General features: G+C 40.2%; 1 protein-coding gene across 2 annotated transcripts; it reads left to right on the top strand.

Annotated features, from left to right (window-relative positions):
• Window positions 1-285: 285 nt before the first annotated feature.
• On the top strand, window positions 286-25651 carry OSGIN2 (oxidative stress induced growth inhibitor family member 2). 2 transcript variants are annotated; one of them, XM_030303730.1, is made up of 6 exons: window positions 286-484; window positions 9351-9505; window positions 14890-15026; window positions 15785-15976; window positions 21466-21557; window positions 23781-25651. In XM_030303730.1, the coding sequence occupies exons 2-6, from the start codon at window positions 9439-9441 to the stop codon at window positions 24799-24801; spliced, it is 1509 nt and encodes a 502-aa protein (XP_030159590.1). In that variant the 5' UTR covers window positions 286-484; window positions 9351-9438; the 3' UTR covers window positions 24802-25651. The 2 variants fall into 2 exon arrangements, with proteins under 2 accessions (XP_030159590.1, XP_030159589.1); XM_030303729.1 differs by lacking the exon at window positions 286-484 and adding an exon at window positions 1327-1424.
• Window positions 25652-26859: the final 1208 nt, after the last annotated feature.

The raw sequence follows: 26859 nt of genomic DNA, 5'->3' as shown, positions 1-26859 counted from the left end.
TTTTAATCGCAGAAATACTTGGGCTTTTTTTTTTTTTTTTTTAAGTAGAGATAGAGACACGTGTGTGTAACAGTACATGCAATTAACCACTTCTAGGAGTTTTTCCCACCTAGATTTTTTGACAACAACAGGCGGTACTTTTCTAACTCTTCTTGCATCACCTTCACCTGGAGGGACTCACGATACACTTTCCTGCCATTTCCCCCTCCCGGAAACGGGCTCAGTGAGTCTTGGGCGGGGCTAAGCACTGGTATTTTTAACCAGCGATGCAGGTGATTCTCACACTCTTGCAGACGGGTGAGCCGGTCGAGGCTCTCCCGTTCCAGAAGCCAGACTTGCACAGTCAGAACAGTGGGGGTTGGAACCCGGGCACCTGTGGTTCGGGGTATTTTCAGCCCCACTCTCCACGCCTGGCGATGGTGATGGAGGAACGGGAGCCAGAAGCGCGCAGAAGCTCCCAGCCTTAGTGAGGAAAGGCGCTAAGGTGGGTGTCCTGGGTGGGAAGGTCGGCCTTTCCGGGCCTCCTGGGTGGGAGTCCCGCGCGGACCTCCTGGGGGCGAGCCCGCGTGGCTCGGGCCGCGGAAGCCGCGCTGTACGGCGGCTGTCGGTCCCCCGAGCCGTTCCGCTGCCCGGGTTAGCAGCTCTCTCGTCCCCTCACCACCACCTCCTCCCTCCCCCTCTCCCTCCCTCTCCTTCTCTCTCCCTCTCCCTCCCTCTCCTTCTCTCTCCCTCTCCCTCCCTCTCCTTCTCTCTCCCTCTCCCTCCCTCTCCTTCTCTCTCCCTCTCCCTCCCTCTCCTTCTCTCTCCCTCCGCCTCCCCACGCGCATCCGCCCAGCCCTGCCAATCCCTCCCGGCACGGAGGGGGCGCACGCGGAGGGCCGCGGGGCGCAGGCCGAGGCCCGGCCGCCGCCCGCCGCCGCAGCCGTCCTGCTTGGCGCGCGGCCCTCGGTCCCCGGCCCGCGCAGCCGCCGCTCGCTCAGGCCCGGCCCCTCGCCCCGGCCGCGGCTCCGCCAATCGCCGGCCTCTCCCGCCTCCGCCGCACCTGCGAGGAGGAGCCCGCGCGCCTCCGCCGCAGCCGTCGCTGCGTCCCCGCCCCGCCCCCACCGCGGCGCCCCCAGATCATCCGCCGCCGGCGTCTGGCTCCCCCGGGGCGAGGAGCGGAAGCCGCTATCCCGAGGCGGAGTTCGGGGCGCCGGAGCCCGGCCGGCTGCTCAGCCGCAGCTTCCGGGCAGCGCCGGCGACGCGCGGGGCGCTGGCGCCCCGCGGACCCCGCGACCCCGGGCGAGTGGGCGGGCGCCCCGGACGGGCAGCCCAGCCGGCGCAGGCGGCGGTGGCGGCGGCCGCGGTGGTCGCGCTCAGACGCCCCGTGCGCCGCGCTCCATGCCGGTGTGGTGCTGCCGCTGCTCCCTGGCCGGTCATTTCAGGTGACTTCTCTGCCAGGGAGGATGGGGACGGGAGCGGGCGGAGCGCTTCCCGGCCTGGATGCTGCGACCGAGATGGGCTGAGGCCGGGCGGGGTCGGGACGGGTCCGGGATGGGGGGCGAGCGCCTGGTCTGCAGCGGCCTCCCGCCTCGGCCGCAGCTGCCTCCTGGTTCCTGCCTGGTCGGGGTTCCCGCCTCGGCCGCCTGTGCTTGGGGGCTCCTCGCTCCGGGGGACTGCCCTCTGTTGTCCCCTTTTCCTTTCCCTGGACTGTGCCAGTCATGGGACTTCGAAACCGGCTAGGCCCGGAGTGAGTCGGTTACGGCGACCTGAGACTTCTAAGTGGTGCAAAGTTTTAGGGAAGTATTGGCGAAGCTTCCTCCCTACCCCACCTTTACTATATATGTATACGTATGTACCTATACCTACATCTATGTGTTTATTTTAAACGCGGTAAGTTACTGTGTTGAAGGGAGGTAGGGAACTCTTTTAATTGGAATGATCTAGTAGATGCTAACTTTGTTCTAAGATGTTTGTCATTGTGAGCCATATATTGTGGAAATTTGAAATAGGTGGCCATTCCAGACTCACATTATGGCAAAGTTTGTAGGGATGATCAGGTTAATGCATTTTAAAATAAAAGTGAGTATATTATGTGTTCTAGATCTAGCACACTTGGCCAATGCTTAAGTCAGTTGTGGAAAGACCAAAGACACTTGGAACTGGTTTTAACCCTGTGAAGAAATGTTAGACTTAGCAAAGAATAGTAAAGCACCTTACTTTGGTGTCTATGAATGTGCTAGGATAATGCTGTATAAATTTTTTCTAGTAAAATATGAAACTCACATCAAGGGTTTTTTTGGGTTTTTTTTACGTTTATTTTCGGGGGAGGGGGAGAACGAGCAGGGGAGGGGCAGAAAGGGAGAGGGAGACACAGAATCTGAAGCAGGCTCCTGGCTCAGCCCTGTTGGCACAGGGCCTGATGTGGGGCTGGAACTCACAAGCTGTGACATCATGACCTGAGCCGAAGTTGGACATTTGACTGAGCCACCCAGGCATCTCTCAGATCAAGAGTTCTAAAATTGGAGTTCATGGGTAGAACTCACATGGTCATGAACTTGTATGTAAAGAAAGGTACAACTGATACATTGGCTAAAAACTTCAATCAAAATTTCATGTCCTTCAACTATGAATATAAGCAACAAGCAGCATAGTATTTGTGACCTTGTCACCAATAGAATGCACATTTTCACTTCATAGTGGTAGATTTCTAGGAACACTGTATACTTATTTCCTCAAAATTACAGTGCTTGCACATCACTAAACTTGTTTTTTAATACAATAGAGAAGTGCAAATAAATGTCACAAACTGTTTGTAACTGTATTTTAATGTAATTGGTTTCCTTGTAAATTCTGTGTATCTTTTATGTGTTTAATATATTATTCAAAGAAGAGGTTCAGAGGCTTCACCAAATTGCAAATGAGTGTAAGGCACAGGGAAGGTTCAGGACTCCTTTAATAGAGAGCAACAGTCCAGGCTTGCCCAGCCTCTCAGTCAATGAGTTCTGTAGGGATTTCTAAGTTCTGGCTATTTAAAAAACATTGTTTTATTTAATAAACTGCTGAATTTTGGGTTCTAGGCAAATTAGTTTGTTGACTGCTTGACAGACGTTGTTTTGAGAGTGTCAGATCCACTTTAGAGAGTTTCGAAAACCCATTCCTCTAGTGAAAACTTGTTAAACTGAAGCCCCTGAGAAATTAAACATGCCTTTCAGAAAAGTGCTGTCCAAAAGTCTTTTGACCGCTTTTGGTACAGTTGAACTCTAAAGACACAGGTTGGGATTTGTATCCATTTAACTAACCCTAGGTTGTGGATACCATATGCTTACCTCTTTGTACAGAAATTTGGAGGATTTGTCTTTCCCAAAAACAAAGTACTTGATATGTTTTGATCTTGAGGGTTAAAGGAAAGCAAGACTTGCTAGCCAAAAGGTGAAAATTATGATTAATAAATAATATACCCATTGTAAAAAAAACTGTTGTATCTCATTTAAAAAAATAAAACATCTAAGATGGCTTCTTTAGGAAGGTGTTTATAATTTACTCATGTTATTTTTTTTGAGCGATTTTATTAGGAATAATACGTTTTAAACAGGTTGTGATAACCTCTGTATTTTGGATCTTACACAATATCTGAAAGGAACAGGTATTCTGAGAACTGTCCACTGACTTCTCAACCATCTAACTGTTCCATGCTTACTATTTTGGAAGATGAACAGTGTGGTGAACATTTGTAACTTGAGAGCCTTTTTTTCCCATATAGTAGTATAAATTTGGTAACAGTTTAGGATAATGTTTCCAAAGACTGTAAAAACTCCGGTAATATTGCTAGATGTGAGAAAAGTCTTTTTGCTACCCCAATTTTATGCCTGTGCCATCCTCTTAAATTTGTTTTGAGACTGGACTATAATATTTCAAAAATAAAAGATGGAAGGTCTCCAAGATCATATTTATCAAATAGTCTTTTTTTATTTGTATCGAGGAGTAAGAGCATGGGGGTGGGGGACAGAGAGAAAGCAGGGGAGGGGCAGAGAGAGAAGGAAAGAGAGAATTCCAAGCAGGCTTTGTACTGCCAGCACAGAGCCAGATGCAGGGCTTGAACTTAACAATCGTGAGATCATGACCTGATTCTTAACCAACTGAGCCACCCTGGGGCCCCTCAAATAATTTTTTAACTTGATACCTAATAGTAGGACAACTATTTTTGCATGTGTGTAAAATGTTTTTACACTATATTCTATATTGTAATTTTGTATTTTCTAATTTAGTGTTCCAAATGAAGGAAAAGGAGATTTTTTTTATTAGAATAAATACTTGTTTTAAATACAACATTCATCAAATTGGATATCTCAAGTAGAAACTGAAAATGTTGATAGACCTGTGATACACTATGCATATATTATAAAACTAAATTGTAGCTGAATTTTTTAGCAAGAATACTTACCAGTAGGCCTTTGTTTTATCATTGCTTTATCTAAAACCAGTGAACCATACTTTTGGTTTTTGTTTCTCTTGATTCAGTTTTTTCTCTCTGTTAATCTGTATTAATCAAATACCATGCAAGTTTATTGCAAATAGTTTATGCCAGTATTATAGATAATACACATATTACATACATACAGTTTATACTAATGATCAGTAGGAAATCAGAACAAATTACTTACACTGTACACAGGATTTAGATAAGCTAGAATGCTGGCTCTAGTTCATGTACTAGAGTATTGGAACAGACCAGTTAAATTGTTTGAGGTCCACACACAAAACCTATTAGACCTAATAAATGAATTAAGCAACATTGGAGAATACAAGATCAACATACAAAAATCAGTCATTTTTCTATACTCCCTAGTGATGAACAGTCTGACAATGAAATTAAGAAAAAAATTCCATTTACACTAGCATCAAAAAGAATGAATAGGAATAAGTTGTAAGACTTGAATAGTGAAAACTACATAACATCATTGAGAAGAACTATAAAGGAATCCCATATTCATGGATTGAAAAGCTTAGTATTTTTAAGATGGCAGTGTTCCTCAAACTGGTCTATAAATTTAGTGCAACCCTATCAAAATCCTGGCTGCCTTTTTTTTTTTCCAGAAAGATAAGCAGATACTAAAATTCATAGGGAATTACAAGAAACTCAGAAGAGCCAAGACAACGTGAAGAAAGTTGGAGAATTACTGCTTCGTAATTTCAGAACTTAATATAGAGAAACAGTAAGCAAGACAGTATGGTGTTTGCATAAAGATATAGATCAGTGGAATAGAATTAAGAGTTCAGAAGTCCATACATTTGTGGTTGGTTGGTTTTCCATGGGATCACAAGATGAAGGGGAAATTCCAGTCTCCTCAACAGATGGTTTCAGGACAAATGGATATCCACAAGCAAAAGATGTCTTACCTGACACCTCATGTGTATAAAAATTTAATTCAGAATGGATGAAAGACATAAACATAAGAACTAGAAATCTAAAACTTACAGAAAATGGTAGTCCGTCTTGGTGATCTTGAATTAGGCACACAGTGGTTCCTTGGACACCAAAAGCACAGCAACAAAAGAAGAAGTAAATTGGACTTGATCAGAAATTGAAACTTCTGTGATTCATAAGAAAACAAAGAAAGTGAAAGACAATCCACAGAATGGGAGAATATACTTGCAAATCATCTATTTGAAAAGAGACATGTGCTCTACACGTGTAAAGGATTTTTAAAAGTTGAACCATAGGGGTGCTTGGGTGCTCAGTCGGTTAAGCATCTGCCTTCGGCTCAGGTCTTGATCTTCTGGCCCATGAGTTCAAGCCCTGCATCGGACTCTGTGCTGACAGCGTGGAGCCTACTTGGGATTGTCTCTCTCCTTTCTCTGCCCCTACCCTGCTTGTGCTGTCTCTCAAAATAAATAAGCTTTAAAGCAATTAAAAAAAAGAAAAATCTCAATAATAAAAAGCCCAGTTTGAAAGTGGGCAAAAAATGGAAGATTTCTACAAAGAAGGTGATACAAATGGCCAATAAGTAAATTGAAAAGATGCTTAACATTATTAGTCACTAGGGAATGTGTTAGGGAAATGCAAGTCAAACTGCAACGAGATGTCTCTTCACACCAATGAGGATAGCTAAAAAAAAAAAAAGTGTCGGTGAGTGTGTGGAAAAGCTGGAACCCTCTTACATTGCTGGTGTGGTTGTAAAATGATACAGCCACTTTAGGAAACAGTTTGGCAGTTCCTTAAAATGTTAAACAGAGTTTATGATCTAGCCATTGCATGTACTCCTAAGAGAAATGAAAACATTTGTCCACACAAAAATTTGTATGTGAATGTTCACAGCATTATTTGTATAGCCAAAAAGCTAAACAACTCAAATGTTTATTGACTAGTGAATGGACAAAATATATTCTATCCATACAGTGGAATGTTACTTAGATGTGAAAAGGGGTGGAGTACCAACACATCCTGCACTGTGGGTGAACCTTGAAAAGATGCTAAGTGGAAGAAGCCAGACACAAAAGGCTACATAATGTATGAGAGGTTCAATTTGTATGAAATTTCCACAATAGGCAAATCCAACAAGACAGAAAGATTAATGGTTGCCAGTAGCTAGGGGGAGGGAAGAATGGGGACTGAGTTTTAATGGGTGCAGTAGTTTACTACTAACTAGTTTACTATTATTAACTCGGTTTATCACTTTTACGGTGATAAAATTCTAGAATTAGTGGTGGTGATTGCAAAAATTTGTGATTATACTAATAACCCTGAATTGTACACTTTAAAGTTTATTTAGAGAGAGAGCAATAGAGGGGCAGAGGGAGAGGGAGAGAGAATTCCAAGGAGGCTCTTTGCTAACAGCACAGAGCCCAACATGGGGCTTGATCTCCTGAACTGAAAGATCGTGACCTGAGCAGAAATCAAGAGTTGGACGCTGACATGACTGGGCCACCAGGCACCCTTGAATTGTACTCTTTAAAAGGAGGAAATGTTTAAGGTTTGAAGGACACCTCTCCTTAACAAAAAGAGTGATTATCATTTTTTTTTATTTCCCAGATTATATATATGGGAACAACGTTTGAGATAGGGAAATCTGGAAGAGACTGAAGGTGAGGTGTTCATCTTCAGACAAAGAATTGTGGCCTTTACAGCCTCCACAATGATATTAATCAGGCCCGGGTATCCAAAAGGACTTTGGTCAGAAGCATCCGAAGTGAGCTAGGGCACCTGCCCTTGGCACGCTTTTTGGAGAAATATCAGAAACAGGCATGAATATAATGCACTGATGTTGAGTTCTGTTAACAAGAAGTGGAAGCAGGCCAGACAGCTAGTATACCTGGATCTGATCGGAGAAGTAGTTGGAATGATCTGAAAGGGATAATTTGAGTATAAGACACTTCTTCCAGGAGCAGTCTTCACTTTGAGGAGGAGCTATCCCTAGTAACCATGTCCAGAGGGTATCTATTCTGGCCCAAAGAGCCATGTATCCTTAGGGGAGTCCAGATATTTGGGGTGGAGGTTATACCTTCAGGAAGGCTGTCGGTGTATTCTGGAGAAGCCCACTCTATCCTGGTGCAGACTGGGACCTTGGGAGGCTATAGGGAAGCAGGAATTTTGGTTTTTGCCTCATCCTCTCCATTTATCATTGTCCTCCAGGATCTGTGAGGCCTATGAAATAACTGACCCATCTCATGTTTATCATTTTGGAAATGGTAATAAGCATACTCACCCATAGTTGGTGCTCAGTTTAATATTTCCAGTTAGTGGTGGCCTTTTACTGACTATATGAAGATGAAAAATAATTTGGGGATTCTATTCTGAAATAATCACTAGTATAATGCAAAACATTTACTGTGTTTGGAGGATATTCCATTTATTGCAAGAGTGTGTCAGAATGTTAAAATTAGTTTTGGGATGCCTGGGTGGCTCCATCAGTTGAGTGTCCGACTTCAGCTCAGGTCATCATCTCATGATTCAGAAGTTCAAGCCCCACGTCGGGCTCTGTGCTGACAGCTCAGAGCCTAGAGCCTGCTTTAGATTCTGTCTCCCTCCCTCTCTGCCCCTCCTCCCACTCATGCTCTGTCTCTCTCTCTCAAAAATAAATATTAAAAAATTTTTTTAATTAGTTTCTAGGGAGGTAACTGGGGAAGAAGGTAGATTAGAAATGAGCATTAATACCTTTCCGTATTTCAGGGTGCCTGGGTGGCTCAGTTGGTTGAATGTCCAACCTTGGCTCAGGTCATGATCTCACGGTTCCATGTTAAGTTCTGACAGCTCAGAGCCAGGACCCTGCTTCAGATTGTCTCCCTCTCTCTGCCCCTCCTCTGCTTGCACACATGTTCTCTCTCTCTCTCGCTTTCTTTCTCTGTCTCTCAGAAATAAACATTTAAAAAAAAAAAAAAGTGAGATCTTTCTATATTAAAAAAAAATTTTTTTTTAATGTTTTATTTATTTTTGAGACAGGGAGAGACAGAGCATGAACAGGGGAGGGTCAGAGAGAGGGAGACACAGAATCCTTAACAGGCTCCAGGCTCTGAGCTGTCAGCACAGAGCCCGACACGGGGCTCGAACTCACGGACCGCAAGATCATGACCTGAGCCGAAGTCGGCCGCTTAACCGACTGAGTCACCCAGGCGCCCCTCTATATTTCAATATTTAAGAATTAATAAGATGTATAAACCTTTCTTTTACCAAAATGCATAGTTTATAATGTATAAAAACAGTAACTTTTCCTTAAAATACTTTATGTGACTTCCAAATATACCACCTCTAGTGCACTTGTCTTTTTATTAACTAGAAAAAAGTAAAAGAGAAGCTGGCCATTCCTAGGAAATCCCAGAGAATTATAAAAATCCCCAATACAGTGCTGTCTCTTCTGTCTTTGAAGATGGCGTCTTATTTAGAACTTGTCTAGGACTTGGCCTGCTGGTAACAGAGACCTTAGCGGCCATTTAAGATTTCTGACTTTAACAATGGTACAGGTTGACATGCAAGCTAATCTAATTTTTTTTTTTAATTTTTTTTTTCCAACGTTTGTTTATTTTTGGGACAGAGAGAGACAGAGCATGAACGGGGGAGGGGCAGAGAGAGAGGGAGACACAGAATCGGAAACAGGCTCCAGGCTCTGAGCCATCAGCCCAGAGCCTGACGCGGGGCTCGAACTCATGGACCGCGAGATCGTGACCTGGCTGAAGTCGGACGCTTAACCGACTGCGCCACCCAGGCGCCCCACTAATCTAATTTGAAAGCATTCCTTTCAGAAAGGACTTCCTTTTCTCCTTTTATGGGACTTGAATATTTTATGGCTAAATCTGAAGAAAGACTTTTATAAAGACTATATTGACTATATCTCTTGTTTTGTTTTTGTTCCGTGTTTGTGTGTTTGTTTTTAAAGAAACTATAGTGACACTGAAACCGAAGGAGAGATTTTTAATTCCTTAGTGCAATATTTTGGTGATAATCTGGGGCAAAAAGTTAAAGCTATGCCATTAGTTGAAGAAACTTCTTTACTGGAAGATTCATCAGTGACTTTGCCTGTGGTAGTAATAGGTAAGTTACTAAATTTTGTCTCTTAAAATTATGGTCCTTACTGCTACTGTCTACTCATAGTTACATGGCACAAGTTCTTTGGATTGTCCTGAAAAATACTCTTAGGTTTTTTGATATGTTTAACCAATAACCAAATCTTTGGAGAGAGTAATGGGTTTATCTGATACTAGATTCTGTGTTAGAATGTAACACTCTTTTGTTGAAAGCCTGATATTACTCTATTATGTTATACTATCAATTGAGTTAATTATGATAGTGTCATGGCAATGATGATAACCAGTATTATTAGAGCTCTATACAGAGCATTCTGTGTGCATTGTTGGATTATGCCTTACAACCTTAGAGCCCTCTTTTATAGGGTAGATACAGTCAGGGCAACTCAGAAGTTGAGTAACTTATGCAAGTAGTAACCAGTTCTCAGTAATGAACGTTACAGTATTCTGCAGTAATGTTTATAATGACCTTAACCAATAGCTAGTGTTCTATATCCTTTGTACCACCTCAACAGATAGTCCTATAAGATACTAAAAATTAAGCAATTAATAAGATCTAATTACTTCAAAACTACAGAAGTTTTTATGATAAAGTAACTGCATGTGTTTAACTACCTGTCACGTATATCTTGCATCTAATATTCAGACTTACCTGGTCAGACAAGTACTACAGGTACTGCTGCAGGAAAGCATTATGGGGCATAATGTACCTTGATGTCCTATAGTTTCCTTAGTTTCTTTGATAGCCCCTTTCCAAAGTTAACAGGAAGGGGAGAAAAGTGCTGTCCTCTGACTGGCATATGGGGGATGCGAGGAAGGAAGGAAGGAAGGAAGGAAGGAAGGAAGGAAGGAAGGAAGGAAGGAAGGAAAGGAGGAAAGCAAGATTGTTCTATCCTAGATTTCTCTCTCGGGGAGATGGGAGAGATGACGGTACTTTAGTGGCTTGCATCCAGGGTATCTTAGAGACCATACCTCATGTTCCATTTTCTCACTTTCATCCAATCCTGAGCCCAGGATTTTCCTTCCCAAATGTATCGGCATGAGTAAAGAAACCCTATTTTTGTTTCAGCTGGGCTGTGGGAGCATCAGAAAAGGAAAAAGTACCGTGATCTGTACCTGTCCACCTCACTCCCCCCAATACCATCTACTCGTGTTTTGCTTCAGCTAGCCAATGGGTAGCTTAACCTAACACTCTAGGACTGTTCCTGCTGGCAATAGCCCTCCGCCGGAGCACAGAGCAAGAGCTCGTTTCCGCTGTCAAATTCCCACAAATGCTAGTGGCTTTAAATGATGTAAATTTATTATCTTACTGTTCTGTAGGTCAGAAGTCCAACACTGGTTTCACTGGGCTAAAATCAGGATATCTGCAGAACCACATTCCTTTCTGGAGTCTCTAGGGTAGAATGTTTCCTTGCCTTTTCCAGTCTCTAGAGGTTACTCTAATTTCTTGGCTCCTGGACCTCTTCTCCATCATTTAAGCCAGCAGTGTTGGTTCTCTCTTCATCTTCCATCATCACCTTTCCCCCCTCACCAGAGCTGGGAGAGAGTCTCTGTTTTTAAGGACCCGTATAATTAGATGGGGTCCACCTTTGTGAACCAGGATATTCTCCCCATCTCGAGCTCCTTCATTCAGTCACATCTGCAAAGTTACCTTTTGCTGTATAAGGTAACAATCTCAGGTTCTTGGGGTTAGGATGGAGACATCTTTGGGAGTGAGGAAGCATTCTACCTACATATTTATTTCTCTCTGAACTGCCTGTGTGCATTTATTGCCAATGTCTGTTGAGTGTTTTTTCTTTTTGATTTAAGGAACTTCGCTCTTTGCCTCAGATCCTAATTCCCGCTATTTTGCGTTTATTTAATATTTATTTTAATTAATAGATTTTATTTTTTAGAGCAGTTTAGGTCTACATGAAAATTGAGTACGAAGTACAGAGAGTTCTTATATATTCCCCTTCTGCTACCTCCAGTTTCTCCTATTATCAGTATCTTTTTATTGGTGTGGTGTATTTGTTATCACTGATGAAACTCTGTTTATAGGTTACTATTAACTAAAATCTGTAGTTTACATTAGGGTTCCCTCTTTATGTTGTACAGTTCTGTAGGTTTGCTGAGTGTATAATGCCATGTATCCTCATGTATCCACAGTTATAGTATCTTACAGAATAGTTTCACTGCCCTAAAAGTCTTCTGTGGTCCACCTGTTTGTCCTTTTCCTCAACCCCTGACCCCGGCAACCACTGATCTTTTACTCTGTGTGTTGTTTTGACTTATCTAGAATATCATATCCATGGAATTACACAGTATGGAGCCTTTTCAGACTGGCATCTCTCACTTAACAGTATACATGAAAGTTTCCTCCAGGTCTTTTTTGTGGCCGGATAGCTCATTTCTTTTTTGTCACTGAATACGATTCCATCGTATGGATGCTTCAGTTTATTTATGCACTTATTGAAGGACATCTTGGTTGCTGCCCGTTTTTTACAATTATGAGTAAAGCTGCTGTAAACATGGATGTGCAGGTTTTTGCATAGCCATTAGGTTTTCAGCTCGCTTGGGTAAATACCTAAGTGCTCATTGGATCATATCATAAGACTATGTTTAGCTTTTTAAGAAACTGTCAAACTGTCTTCCCAAGTGGCTGTATCATTTCGCATTCCTAACAACTGTGAATGAGAGTTCCCATTTCTTTAAGTCCTTGTCAGCATTTGGTATGGTCTATGTTTGGGATTTTAGCTATTCTGATAGGTGGGTAGTGGTACCTCATTGTTTTAATTTGCAGTGCTGTGATCATACATGATGAGTGTTTTTTCATATGCTTATTTGTCATCTGTTTATCTTTGATGTCAAAGATAATTTGTTCAGATCTTTTGTGTACTTTTTAATGGATTGGGTTATTTACTTTCTTATGGTTGAGACTCAGTAGTTCTTGGTACAAGTTAGAAACAAGTACATTATCAAACAAGTTTTGCAAATATATTCTCCCAGTCTGTGACTTATCTTTTCATTCCCTTAAGAATGTCTTTTCCAGAGTTGAAATTTTAAATTTTAATGAAGTCCTGTTTATCAGTTTTTTTCTTTCATGGATCCTGCTTTTGATGTTATATTTAAAAACTTACTACCAAACCCAGGGTCACCTAGATTTTTCCTGTTTTGTCTCCTAATTTTATGCTTTATTTATATTTAGGCCTCTGATCTATTTTGAGTTAATTTTGGTAAACGATGATATAAGGTTACTATCTAGATTCAGATTTTTGCATGTGGATGTCCAGTTGTTATGGTACCATTTGTTGAAAAGACTATCCTTTCTCCATTGGATTGCCTTTGTTCCTTTGTCAAAAATAAGTTGACTATATTTGCTAGGATCTAACTCTGCTCTCTCCTTTTCCATTGATTTGCTCCTCTTTCATAATTTCCACACTGTTTTGTTGACCATAGTTTTATGGTAAGACTTGAGTTTGGATGGTGTTGGTCTTGACTTTCTTCTTCAATATTGTGTTCGCTATTCTGGGTCTTTCACCTTTCCATTTAAACTTTAAAGTTTTTTATTATTATTGTTTAATTTTGAAAGAGACACAGAGTGCGAGCAGGGGAGGGGCAGAGAGAGGGAGACACAGAATCCAAAGGAGGCTCTAGGCTTTGAGCTGTCAGCACAGATCCTGAAGTGGGGCTTGAACTCATGAACTGTGAAATCATGAGCTGAGCCGAAGTCAGATGCTCAACCGACTGAGCCACCCAGGCACTCCTCCATGTAACCTTTAGAATTAGTTTGTCAATATTCACAAAGTAACTTTCTGGGATTTTTATTTGGATTGCATTGAATCTGTAGATCAAGCTGAGAAGAGCTAACATCTTAACAGTATTGAATCTTCTTATTCGTGAACATCTATTTAGATCATCTTCAGGCTCTTTCATCAGAGTTTTGTGGTTTTCCTTGTACGCATCTTCTATATATATACTTACCTTAAATATATAGAGATTTATACCCAAGTATTTGTGTGTGTGCGTGCATGCACACACACGCGCACAAATTAAATGGTGTTGTGTACTTATTCTAAAATGCCACTTGTTTATTGCTGGTATATAAGAAAGAAATGACTTTTGTGTATTAACCTTGTATCTTGCAATCTCGATGTTCTAGGAGTTTTTTGGTCAGTTCTTTGGGATTTTCTACATAGATAATCAAGGCATTTGTGAACAAAGACAATTTTATATCTTTCCAGTCTGTCTTTCCTTTTCTTATTACATTAACTAAGACCTCTGTCATGGTGTGTGTTGAGTAGGAATGATGAGAAGAAATATCCTTGTCTTGTTGTTGATCTTAGAGGGAAAGCATCTAGTTTTTCACCATTGAGTATGCTGTTAGCTGTAGATTTACTGTACTCCTTATGAAGTTGGAGAAGTATCCTCCTTCTGAGTTTGCTGAGGTTTTTTTATTTTTATTATGAATAGGTGTTGGATATTATTAAATGCTTTTTCTGTATCTTTTATTTGTATTGATATTATCATATGATACTACTTCCTTAGTTTTGTCTCTTTGGTTTGATTAAAGGAAATTAACTCTGCCTCAGGTCTTAACTTCTAGTATTTCTTGTTTGATTTTCATTTGTAGAAGTCACATGGTTTCATTTCCTTTCTGTCTTTTGAGTTTTGTGTCATACTTAAAGGCTTCAGCATTATAAGTAGAAGAATTAGCCTATATTGTCTAATATTCTTATGAGTTTACTTTTCATATTTTCATCTTGGAGTTTATTTTATTTGGGGCAAAACATTAGAGATGGAAGAGGATTTCCTTCCTGATAGCTGGCAGTTAGCATAGTTGGATTAAATTTTTGGTAGTTGGAGATAATAGAGAAGTGGAAACCCGGACTAAAGGAACTACAGAAATGGATGCAGTTCACCAGGGTTCAGCAAAAAATTCAGTTTAGTTTTAGTTTAAGCAAATAAAAATATAGGAAGATGGTATTAGGAGATCAGTCTGGTCTGATTGAGACCAGAATATGGTGAGCACTGGATAGCTAAAAGCAAGCAGTTAAGGCCTTCCAAATGGAGGGGGGTAGCATGATGAGGATTGTGTGTTATCAGAATTCATCTGAATGTAGAATGTGAAAGGATTTTGGAATAGAAGTGTGTTCAAGTCTCTTGAGGAGAATCAAGAGACTTTTATCTTCTGAGATCATAAGAATTGACACTAACAAAGACAGCTGAATGGATATAGTGATTAAATAGATTTAGAATCAGAACCTGATTAATTTAGGGGTTTGTTAGCACCAGACTTTGAGAGGGGTTGATATTTAAAGGAAAGGGCACCTGAATGAAGGAACTCATGAATATGCTTTTGAACACATGATGCACCTGTCTCCACCTTTTTTGTTTGTTTTTTGGTAATAGGAAATGGACCCTCAGGAATCTGCCTTTCTTACATGTTATCAGGCTACAGACCATATTTATCATCAGAAGCAATACATCCAAATGCAATCTTACATAGTAAATTAGAAGAAGGAAGACATCTTTCCATTGTTGATCAGGTATTTATTTCTTACATGTTAGTGCTTTTGCCTTTTTTTTAATACTCAAGGTTAGTTTTGTACTTTTATAAGCATTGTATTTTTTTTTTATTAAAAAAGTTCTTTTTTAATGTTTATCTTTGAGAGAGACAGAGACAGAGTACGAGGAGGGAAGGGGCAGAGAGAGAGGGAGACATAGAATCTGAAGCAGGCTCCAGGCTCTGAGCCCGACACGGGGCTCAAACTCCCAAACTGTGAGATCATGACCTGAGCCAAAGTCGGATGCTTAGCCAACTGAGCCACCCGGGTGCCCATAAGTATTGTATTAACTTAATTGAAAATTCTTTCTTCTAGACAACATTTTCTAACATTTTTATTTTTGATTTGTAAATATAGTCTGCCAAGTTACTTCTGTTTATTTTCCTTTGATTGAAGCAGAATTTCCCAAATTATTTCCTGATGGGAGTTTTAGGAGGTGCTTTTTGTTACTGGAATGTCATAGTAAATATTAAGGCATATTAATGTATTAAGTGGATCTTCAAGATTTGCAGTAAAAGGATCTGATTAGCTTTGTTTGAAATCCTGTCTTATATTCATTTGACCAAAGCATCTATGAAGATCTCAAGGTGTGTTCTGTAGCAACACTCTCTAGGAAGTGCTGGATTTGAGTAATGGCTTTCATTCACTATTAAAATAGCTGGGGTGTTTTAGTTTTAGTTTTGTTTGTTTTTTCCTTCAAACTCTACCTGCCTTTTTTCTTTTTTAAAAAATTCATTCAGGACTTAGAATACCTGTCTGAGGGCCTTGAGGGCCGATCATCCAATCCAGTGGCAGTACTTTTTGACACACTTCTTCATCCAGATGCTGACTTTGGGTACGATTATCCATCCGTTTTGCATTGGAAATTAGAACAACATCATTACATCCCTCACCTAGTTCTCGGTAAAGGTCCACCTGGTGGAGCTTGGCATGTGAGTATATTTTTCTTAGCATTTTAGTCCATGTGAGTTATTATATGTCGTCTTGAGAAGGCTGTTTGAATTCTGAAACATTACAACATGAAGTACAGTGTTTACCACATTTGTATCTGAGAATTTTAATGCTGTTCAATACAATATGGGTTACAAGAAGGTAAGCCACATTTGATTACTGATAGTCTTAGCATAAGCTTCTCTATACTGTTTTACAAGAAATAAGTAGAAAATACTACAACAGTGGTTTGCACAGTAAAAAGTTTTAAATTCATTTTAGACTTTACAAAAATCTCACACAGCGTCTCATCCCAATGAAGTTGTATTGGGCTGCTATAATGATATAACATAGACTGAGCGGCTTAAGCAACAGATAGGGTTTTCCATTACCTCTCAAGTTTTACTGTCACCTTCAGTAACTACATATGTGACACAGAAGCAACACCTTGACCTCTTAGTCTCTTATCTCTTCATTCTTAACGATCTCTTCCATTCCTCCTTAGACACAAACTCCTGGGGTTCCACTGTAACTACTCAGTGAAAATCTAAATTCTCAAATATCTTTGTGACCACACCTCTTGATGCTTCCAGCTCCATTACCCAGTTCATACTGTACCCAGTTTTCAAACAGAGCATTTGAAACTCTGGTCTTAACCTCCTTACCTACCCCAGCTTAGGTTCTATAGTCCCTTGATTTTAGCCATTCTCCTTAATTCCCTTGCCTCATTGTCCTTCTGCTACACAGGCTTGGCAGTAAAAGCAATTCACGTAACTGTCAATTTTGTCTTTTCCTATACTTGTGCTATTAAATGTTGCCAGAAAAAAAGTTGTACAACTGTGAAAAGTATTCTCCAACCTCATTTGGGTCCTGAACACTGTTTGGTAATCCTTTGATATTTACTTATTAAATGTTCTTGTCAAACTTCTATTGCTTTTTTAACTTTCCTATTTAGAAATATTCTTAATTCCTATGTGATGGATTCTGTTTTCTAATTTTGTACTCAAACCTACAAACTTATCTCCATTCATACTGCTTCCTTGTTTCTTATCCCCTGTTAGAGTGGAAATGGTATCATTTCTATCTGAGGCTTACCTTCCGACTGTATCCTGTATCCCTGTCTTCTCCAGAGACATTGTATCTTGAGTTTCTCTGCTGGCTTCTGTTCATCAGTATATGAATATACTAAAATTATTATCCTTTATTGAAAAGTTTTTAGGGGCGCCTGAGTGGCTTAGTTAAGGATCCGACTTTAGCTCAGGTCATGATCTCACAGTTCATGAGTTCAAGTCCTGCTTTAGGCTCTGTGCTGACAGCTCAGAGCCTGGAGCCTGCTTTGGATTCTGTGTCTCCCCCTGTCTGTCTGTCTGTCTCTCTCTCTCTCTGCCCTCCCCCCACTCATGTGCTGATTCTCTCTCTCAAAAATAAACAAACATAAAAAAAAAGTTTTTATGTTGGAGCGCCTGGGTGGCTCAGTTGGTTGAGTGTCTGATTCTTGATTTCTGCTCAGGTCATGATCCCAGGGTCATGGGATTGAGCCCCATGTCAGACTCTGTGCTGAGTGTGTAGCCTGCTTGAGATTCTCTCTTTGCCCCCCTCTGCCTCTCTTGACTGCTTATGGCCCCCACCTCTCTCTCTCTCTGTCTCAAAAATAATAATAACGATAATAAAGTTTTTATGTGCCAGCTTATCTGTATCCTTTGCTTTAGAGCCAACTTCTTGAAATAGTTACCTATCCTTTATTTCTCTGCCTTTGCCTCCTATTCCTTAGCTCACTTGACTGTAGCTTCTGTCACTGCCTTTTCTCCTGGAGCTTCTTTTTGAAGGTCAGTAACTTCCTTTTTGCTCAGTCTGAGTCTCAGAATGTATCCCTCCTGACCTCTGCAACATTTGGTAGTGTTGATATCCCTCTTAGATTCTCTGAACCTTTCATCTCCTCGTTTTTCTTCCTGTTTCGTCACTCTTTTTTTCAGTTACCTTATGTACTCTTCTGTAAACTCTGTCCCAGGCCAAGGTCATCTCTTTATATTCTTCATTCTCCCTGGCTTTCCTCATATAACTCCACTGTCTTGCACTGAGTGATTCCTGAATCAAGAACCATAGCCCAGATTGTTTTCTTTTGTATATTCACCTCATTACCTTCCCCTGATTATTCCTTGGTGTTCTCAAACTCAACATGCCTAAATAGTCATTTTTATTATCAGATTTCTTTTTTTTTTTTTTAATTTTTTTTTCCAACGTTTATTTATTTTTGGGACAGAGAGAGACAGAGCATGAACGGGGGAGGGGCAGAGAGAGAGGGAGACACAGAATCGGAAACAGGCTCCGGGCTCTGAGCCATCAGCCCAGAGCCTGACGCGGGGCTCGAACTCACGGACCGTGAGATCGTGACCTGGCTGAAGTCGGACGCTTAACCGACTGCGCCACCCAGGCACCCCTATTATCAGATTTCTTAAATTCCTTATGGAATAGCACTGTAATGTAGTTACTCAAGCAAGAAACCTTTCTTGATTATTCTTTCCTCAACTCCCACTCCAAACCAATTATCCTATCTTTTCCATATTTTTCATAAACATATGGTAAGTCCGTCTACCCTACTTTTCCCCATTGTAATTATAATTTTGCTATATTGGCCATCGTCATCCTTGACCCATATTATTGGAAAGGCTTCCTACTTTTGCTTGGGGGTCCAGGTTCACCATCAGACTCTAGATTCACTAGGATTGACAGGATTCCTTAAAGGTCTTGTGCTCATGGTTATAGTTTATTATAGTGAAAGGATACAGATTAGAATCCTTAAAGGGGAAAAGTTCATAGGATGAAGTCCAGGAGAAAACAAGCTCCAGTTTCTAAATGTTCATTTTTACTGGAGTTTTACTGGGGATGCACTTAATTCTCCCAACAATGATGTGTGACAAGGTGTGCAAAGAGTTGCCAATCAGGGTGCAGGGATGTTCACCCACACCTTGGTGTCCACGATTTTCTGGGAGCCAGTCACGTAGAACAGCAGTGGCCACATGACTGATCTCAGTAACTGAATGCCTTGCCTCTCAGAGCAAACATTGGTGTTTACCATAAATCTTGTTGTTAGGATAAACTACAGTTACACTGGTACAGCATGGCCCAAGGCCTCTGGCCTACAAAAAAAAATCACTCATTACGTAGAATATTCAAAGCACTCAGTGTTGCTCTCATAGGAGGCAGCCAAAAGCCAGTCCTTAAAGACAGACCTTTCTGAGTAACGTGTACAGTTCAAGCAGCCCAAACCTGTTAATACTTTCCTGCATAAGGCTGACCTTCTTTTAATTCCTTGAAGGCACTCCTGTTCTTTCTCTTTATAAACTGTCACATGATGTCTTTATCCAATCTAGAATATTCTCCCTTCCTTTTTAAAAGATATTTTTTTAATTTTTTTTTTTTTAATGTTTATTATTTGAGAAAGAGACCGAGTGTGAGCAGGGGAGGGGCAGAGAGAGACACAGAACCTGAAGCAGGCTCCAGGCTCTGAGCTGCCAGCACAGAGCCTGATCTGGGGCTCAAACCCACAGACCGCAATATCATGACTTGAGCTGAAGTTGGCTGCCTAACTGACTGAGCCACCCAGGCGCGCCCCTAAAAGATATTTATTTTTGAGAGAGTGAGAGAGTGGGCAAGAGTGGGGGAGGGGCAGAGAGAGAGGGACAGGAAGAATTCCAAGCAGGCTCCGTGTACTCTCAGTGTAGAGCCTAATGTGGGGCTCAGTCCAGGAACTGTGAGATCATGACTGAGCCGAAATCAAATGGGATGCTCAGCGGACTGAGCCACCCAGGAACATCCTCCTCCCTTTTTAATATTACACTCCTTACAGCCCATTTGTGTCCTTTAAGAAACATGCTTCTGTTTCTTCTCTTTCTATATGCTCCTGTCAGGTTTGCATCTCTTAATATACCAAGTGTCCCTGACAGCAGGCATTCGTGGCATTTAGATCACATAAGGGAAAACAAGGCAGATAATGAGAAAAGAGATCAGGGACTAGGGCTCTCAACTAACCGGAAGAACTGGTGCAGGGGGAATAAAGTTGAGATTATTGACAGGAAGTGGACTCTTAGTGCCCTAAGGGTTTTGAGTTCCAGATAAGACATTATGGCTCCAGATAATTTCTGTATACAATAAATTCTTAAGTTTCCCTTCTGATGTTTTCCGTCTTCTTGGTTGTGATCATAGTATCCAGGCCCAGCCTGCCTCAGAGCAGTGACCGCTTGCTGCCTTCTCTCCCGGTGGTGACCTACACACTGTCATAGATAATGGGCTTCACATGGCCCAGCATATAGTAAGTGCCTGGAAATGTTAGTAATAATAAGTACCATTCCCAGTACCGGATCGTTCAGAAAACAGGACAAGAAAAGTTAAGAAAAAGCCATAGCCTAAAAGAAATGGTTGAGAGAGATCATTGGGGTCATTGGGACAGGTGCTGTTGGCCCTTGGGCTTGTTGCTTTGAAGTGAGCAAAGCAGAAGTAAGTGGGACAAGGGAGCTTGAAGGGCTCACTTCCTTAAAGGCAGCATTAGCCTCAGCTGTGAGTCTGTTCTTAATCAGGTAACCACTGCTTATTTCCTTAGTTTTAGAAAGAGATGCTGCTGTATCCAAGCCAGCTTGGACTTCACAATTATAATTGATGGAGGGGGAAAGGCTGTTTCACTGCCCAGTTTTTAGAAGTCTGTTAGGGGTGCCTGGGTGCTACGTCAGTTAGGCATCTGACTCTTGGTTTTGGCTGAGGTCATAATCTCATGGTTTGTGGGTTTGAGCCCCACATCGGGCTTTGTGCTGACAGAATGCAGCCTGCTTGGGATTCTGCCTCTCTTCCACTCGTTCTTGGCCTGTCTCTCAATACATAAATAATTAAATAAATAAAATGAAGAAAAATCTGTTAAAATGGGTAGACATCTAAAGTGTTAGAAATTAACTTTTTTCCTCTTGTTTAAAAAGTGAAATTACAGGGGCGCCTGGGTGGCACAGTCGGTTAAGCGTCCAACTTCAGCCAGGTCACGATCTCGCGGTCCGTGAGTTCGAGCCCCACGTCGGGCTCTGGGCTGATGGCTCGGAGCCTGGAGCCTGTTTCCGATTCTGTGTCTCCCTCTCTCTCTGCCCCTCCCCTGTTCATGCTCTGTCTCTCTGTCCCAAAAATAAAATAAAAAACGTTGAAAAAAAAAATTTAAAAAGTGAAATTACAGATTTCCTATAACATATTCTGTATCTGAATTACTTTATAGGCCGAAGCTATCAACATTGTATAGGCATCTGGCAATATGATAAACTTGTTTTATAAATGTATACTTTATGAAAGGAATATAAATGCTACAGAATGATAAAAGTATTTTTAATTTACACAACTACTTCTTTCAGCTCTCCTTATCCACATTCTTAATGATAGTGAATGAAGATGGGTTTGGTTTTTTTTTTTTACAAATCCATGTTACTGCTTAAATGTGTTTGTGCATTTTTTATTCAAATAGAATATGGAAGGTTCCATGTTGACAATCAGCTTTGGAAATTGGATGGAGCTACCTGGACTTAAATTTAAAGACTGGGTATCCAGCAAACGAAGGTAAATACCGAACTGTTAGAATCCTTTGATGTACAGTGGGAAAGTCCATTGGCAGTTTCCAAAATATTTGTGATCCTGTCTTGGAATAGTATAAATTCATGTGTCTTTCAAATAAAACCTCTTCATAGCCAGTCATCATGAGCTAGTTTCCATTTAGAGACTAAGCACACACAGGTAAAGGTTTGTCTACAGATTGGGTTTCTTTGACTTTTGTTAGTTATGGATTTATCCCACTCTCCTGTTAAACCACTCTGTTTAGTTTCTCATCCACCCACAAATCCTTTCTACGCTTATTGTTATCAGTGGATATACACGTTTGTGTATGGATATCTCACGTATACGTACTTACAGTGTTTGGCTTTCAGAGTAGATGAGTGTATGTGCTTAATAATTTAGAATGATGGAATAAGCCAGAATCTGTGATGTGATTGGCTACACTGTTGGCTACTATAGAGGTAAATATTTAATAAGAAATACAAAAATAGAAGGAACTGAGAAGAAATCTCTCCTTGGAATAATATAATTTTATTTGGGAGGAAAAAACCCAAAATTTAAGAAGAGAAATAATATGAAAAACCTTATATTCAAGGATAGTAGTATTAAATTAGATAATATAGAGAAACCTAATTTGCTCACAGAAACAAAGTAAAGCAGGAAGTTACTTAACCTTTGCAGGGTTGTAAACATTGAGTGCTTGACTTTCTGCTAGATAGAAACCATATTAATCCATGGAAATTATCCTTGAGAAGATTTTAGGAGAACAAATTCAGACCAGCATGGGCCATAGAGATTAAACCTTTCAAATATTCCTGTTGGGATTTTTTTTTAAGTTTTATTTGTTTAATCTCAGCATTCAACATGGGGCTCAAACTCACGACCCCAAGATCGAGAGTCACACGTTCTGACTGAACCAGCCCTGCTTTTGGGTTTTTTTTTTTTTTTTAAAGGAGTTTTATATTGGTTTGAAACGAAAAGTAGCAAATCAAGCAAGTTGTACAATTTGATTTTCATAAGCAAGCAAGTGAAATTGCTCAACATTCTTCCTTTTGTGATAGGGGTAAAAAAGGGAAGCCTTGGGGCACCTGGGTGACTCAGTTAAGCGTCCAACTTCTGCTCAGGTCAAGATCTCAAGGTTTGTGAGTTTGTCCGCCGTCAGCGCAGAGCCTGCTTTGGATGCTCTGCCTCCCTCTCTCTGCCCCTCCCCCACTTGCACACACTTTTCTTCATCTCTCAGAAATAAATAAAAACATAAAAAAACCGGGGGGGGGGAAGCTTTATGATTATGTGCCAAAAGTATTCATTCTTTTACATTGGGCACATTGTATATCGAAGCAATATGTGAAGAATCTTGTAATTAAATACTGGCTTTGAGTCTGCTGTCCTGCACCTTTTCCTGCCCCTCCCCCACGCGCGTGCCTGCACACCCACTTACATGTGCTAGCTCTCAAAAAAAAAAAAAAAAAACTTTTATGAACTTTTAGTTACAATTTGTAATGAATTATGTGAAATGATTTGGTATGTTTTTACTGCTACTTATTCTCTAACTGGGGCCCAGTGAGGATTACTAATGCCTATTGCTTTAAAGTTCAAGTGGAAAATGAATATGCTGTTTTTGAATAAAAGTACATAAGTGTATTTATAGACCTCTGTTAATAGGAAAACACAGAATTGTTTTATCTACTTAGATATAAGATGATTTTATTCAGAAGACCGATATGAATTATTTTCAGTCATTAGGAGAAAATAGCAACTTAGAAAAAATCATGTCAGAATCCTATTATCTTTAAGAATCATGTATTGTAGTTAGACGTGCAGTGTAATATCAATGTTATAATCTGTCATTCTATTATAGTGTGTAGACTGAATAGTATATAGACTGGATTATTTATAGTTGTGAGATAGACTGTAGTCTGAATTTCCACATTTTAATTCATTTAAAAAATTCATTGGTAAAGGTAGCTAATCTGAACAGATTCTATGCAAAGCCCTGGGGAAACAGATGTATTAAAATACAGTCTCTACCCTCGGGGGACTGACTGATAAAACTAATTCTTTACTTAAAAATGTTGAACTTTGTTAAAGAAGGCTTTCTCTGTTAAAGGATAATTTATAGTTAAGACAGGTGAAATTAAAAAGATCTATATCATAGCTTACAAGATGGAAAAGGAATAATCATGGAAACTATCAAAGTACTATCTTCATAGCATATTTTTCCTTTTTTAGGAACCTAAAAGGGGATCGTGTTATGCCAGAGGAAATAGCTCGTTACTATAAACATTATGTAAAAGTCATGGGTCTGCAGAAGAATTTCAGAGAGAATACTTATATCACCTCTGTATCAAGACTCTACAGAGATCAAGGTGATGGTGATGGACAAGACAGAAATATTTCAACGCAGCATTTACAGATAGAGAAGTCAAAACTTATCAAGAGAAATTGGGAGGTCAGAGGTTATCAGCGAGTAGCGGATGGTTCCCACGTTCCCTTCTGTCTCTTTGCTGAGAACGTAGCTCTGGCAACTGGAACGCTGGATTCTCCTGCCCATCTGGAAATTGAAGGGGAAGATCTTCCTTTTGTGTTCCATTCAATGCCTGAATTTGGAGCTGCTATAGGCAAAGGAAAGTTGCGTGGCAAAGCGGACCCAGTGTTAATTGTGGGTTCCGGGCTTACTGCAGCTGACGCAGTACTGTGTGCGTACAACAATAATATTCCTGTGATTCATGTATTTCGCAGACGAGTAACTGATCCAAGCTTAATTTTCAAACAGCTTCCCAAAAAGCTTTATCCAGAATACCATAAAGTCTATCATATGATGTGTACTCAGTCATATTCTGTAGACTCCACTCTTCTTTCTGATTATACCAGTTTTCCTGAGCACCATGTGCTTTCCTTTAAGTCGGACATGAAATGCATTCTTCAAAGCATCTCTGGATTGAAGAAAATATTTAAGCTCTCTGCAGCAGTAGTGCTGATAGGTTCTCATCCCAATCTGTCTTTTCTGAAGGAGCGAGGGTGTTACCTGGGCTACAACTCAAGCCAGCCCATCACATGTAAGACTAATCCTGTGGAAATAGATGCATATACCTACGAATGTGTTAAAGAAGCCAACCTTTTTGCATTGGGTCCTTTGGTTGGAGACAATTTTGTTCGATTTTTAAAGGGAGGGGCATTGGGTGTTACACGCTGTTTAGCTACGAGGCAGAAGAAAAAACATTTGTGGAAAGAGGAGGAGGAGACGGGATAGCTTAAAGTGAGTTTACAAGTAATTTATATGGACAGTTTACCATTAAAGATTTTTTAATAGTGGTTTTGCAGTGTACTGGCTTGAAGTTTCTGGACTTGAATGAACTGAAGAGAGCCTCAAGCTATCTATAGTAACTATTGTTTACAGTTACAAGAACTTGGCATCCTGATCTATATAGTATCAAAGGTATCACTGTCAGACCAATAGAAACACTGCCAATTTGGTATACTTTAAGCGCTTAACAAAAACGTTCTTTTCTTCCAAGACTTATTTTTGGTGATCGTTTGTGGTTATGTTTGATTCCAAAATCTGACAGCCTTGAATAACGGATAAAACCATACAGTCCCATTAAACCAGAAATTGTCTTCACTGTATATTCGAGCAGCAAGGTGACCTAAGGGTGGTCTAAAGACCAACATTAGCTTCATTTGTAGCTTGGTAGAAGTGTGGACTTTCAGGCCCCACAACAGATTACTGAAATCAGAAACTGCATCTAATGAGATCCTCAAGGAATCTGTATGCTCATTTAAGTTTGAGGCATACTGGTGTAAAAGAACTATAACTTAGGTATGCTGGGGGTGGGCAGAGTAGGAAGCATTTATAACTCAGGTTTAATTTATTTTGAATGATCAATTCTATAAATCTAATTTATTACCAAATATGGTATTTTAAAAAATATTTTTATTGTAAACTTGGTAAGTACTTCATATTCTTAGCTTCTAATAATTTAAAGAGTCCAATAATGTTGGCATACACTTAAACATTCAGAAACCTGCCAAAATATTTTTGGAGATTTATTCTCTCTTTAACATAACAATCTAACTTGCAATTCAATAAATTGTGAAAACTATCCCTGTGTCAATTTTGAGTTACTTTGTCATTAAAACTAACATATTTGGGCAAAAATACTTGTAATATTATTTGGGTATTCCTAGAATTATTTAAGGTTAAAACCTTTCTTTTCCATTCTCATGATTACTTTGAAATCTGTTGGACATGACCTAGCAGCTTATCCTATGGCTGTTTATTGAATTATATACCCTATCTTGATTTACATTTATTTAGATGTGCTTAGTAGACATTAATTGTATTTTCACACAAGTCCCCAGAATTTGTGTTAGGCATAAAAAGTCTGTCTTCTGAATTTCTTAACCTTTTTGTAATGGGGTTTATTGAATACCTATTCCTTTTTCCTTAGTATAAAAAAAGGACTAAAATGTCCGTATTTTTCTGTTCAGTTGCAATGTTATGTGCTTACAGGATCATAATTCACCTTAAAATGTAATTCAAAATCCACTTCTCCAAGGAGCTGTTTCAGATGAATTCTTACACTCTTATACGTCCCATAATTCTAAATCTTTTCCTTATCACTGTCAACCAGCTATTTGGGATAGAGGAAAACACTCAATTTTAATTGATAGTTATAATGATGTCTTCTTCACCCCTTAAAAGTCTAGCTCTGGAAAGAATGTTTAAAAAGCAGAATCACTTGGGCACCTGGGTGGCTTGGTTAAGTGTCTGACTTCAGCTCAGGTCACAATCTCATGGTTTGTGAGTTTGAGCCCGTGTTGACGGCTCAGAGCCTGCTTTGGATTCTGTGTTATCCTTTCTGCCCCTCCCCTGCTTGTGTGCTCTCTCAAAAACATTAAAAAAAAAAAAATCACTTCGGGGTTTGAAAACAAGATTTAGGCATGGCTCTTAGTGGTTTTAGGCAGTCTTGAGTATGTGAACTTAGTTCAGAACCTTTTAATTTTGAAAATCCAAGTATTTAAAAACAAGTGGTCAACAGAAGTAGTTAAAAACTCTTCCAAATTAAACCTATTAAATGAGAGCAAGTCCCAGCCTGACAATCACTGAGGCACCCAGAATGAAAATTAGACTGAAAGGTCATTTAAAAATTTAACTTGGTTACAAGCTTTATTGCATAAAGCCATTTTGATCAGATCATACAGACTTTTAAACTACATTGTATACATTCCTGGGAGAAAAAAGGGGCCGTGATCCCTAAGCCTAACCTGAAAAGAGTACATGGAATAAGGACTGACCAGACATTCTGTT

The sequence above is a fragment of the Lynx canadensis genome, chromosome F2 (assembly GCF_007474595.2).
Source record: "Lynx canadensis isolate LIC74 chromosome F2, mLynCan4.pri.v2, whole genome shotgun sequence".
Lineage (NCBI taxonomy): Eukaryota > Metazoa > Chordata > Mammalia > Carnivora > Felidae > Lynx > Lynx canadensis.
This window is presented reverse-complemented; position numbering and strand designations above follow the sequence as displayed.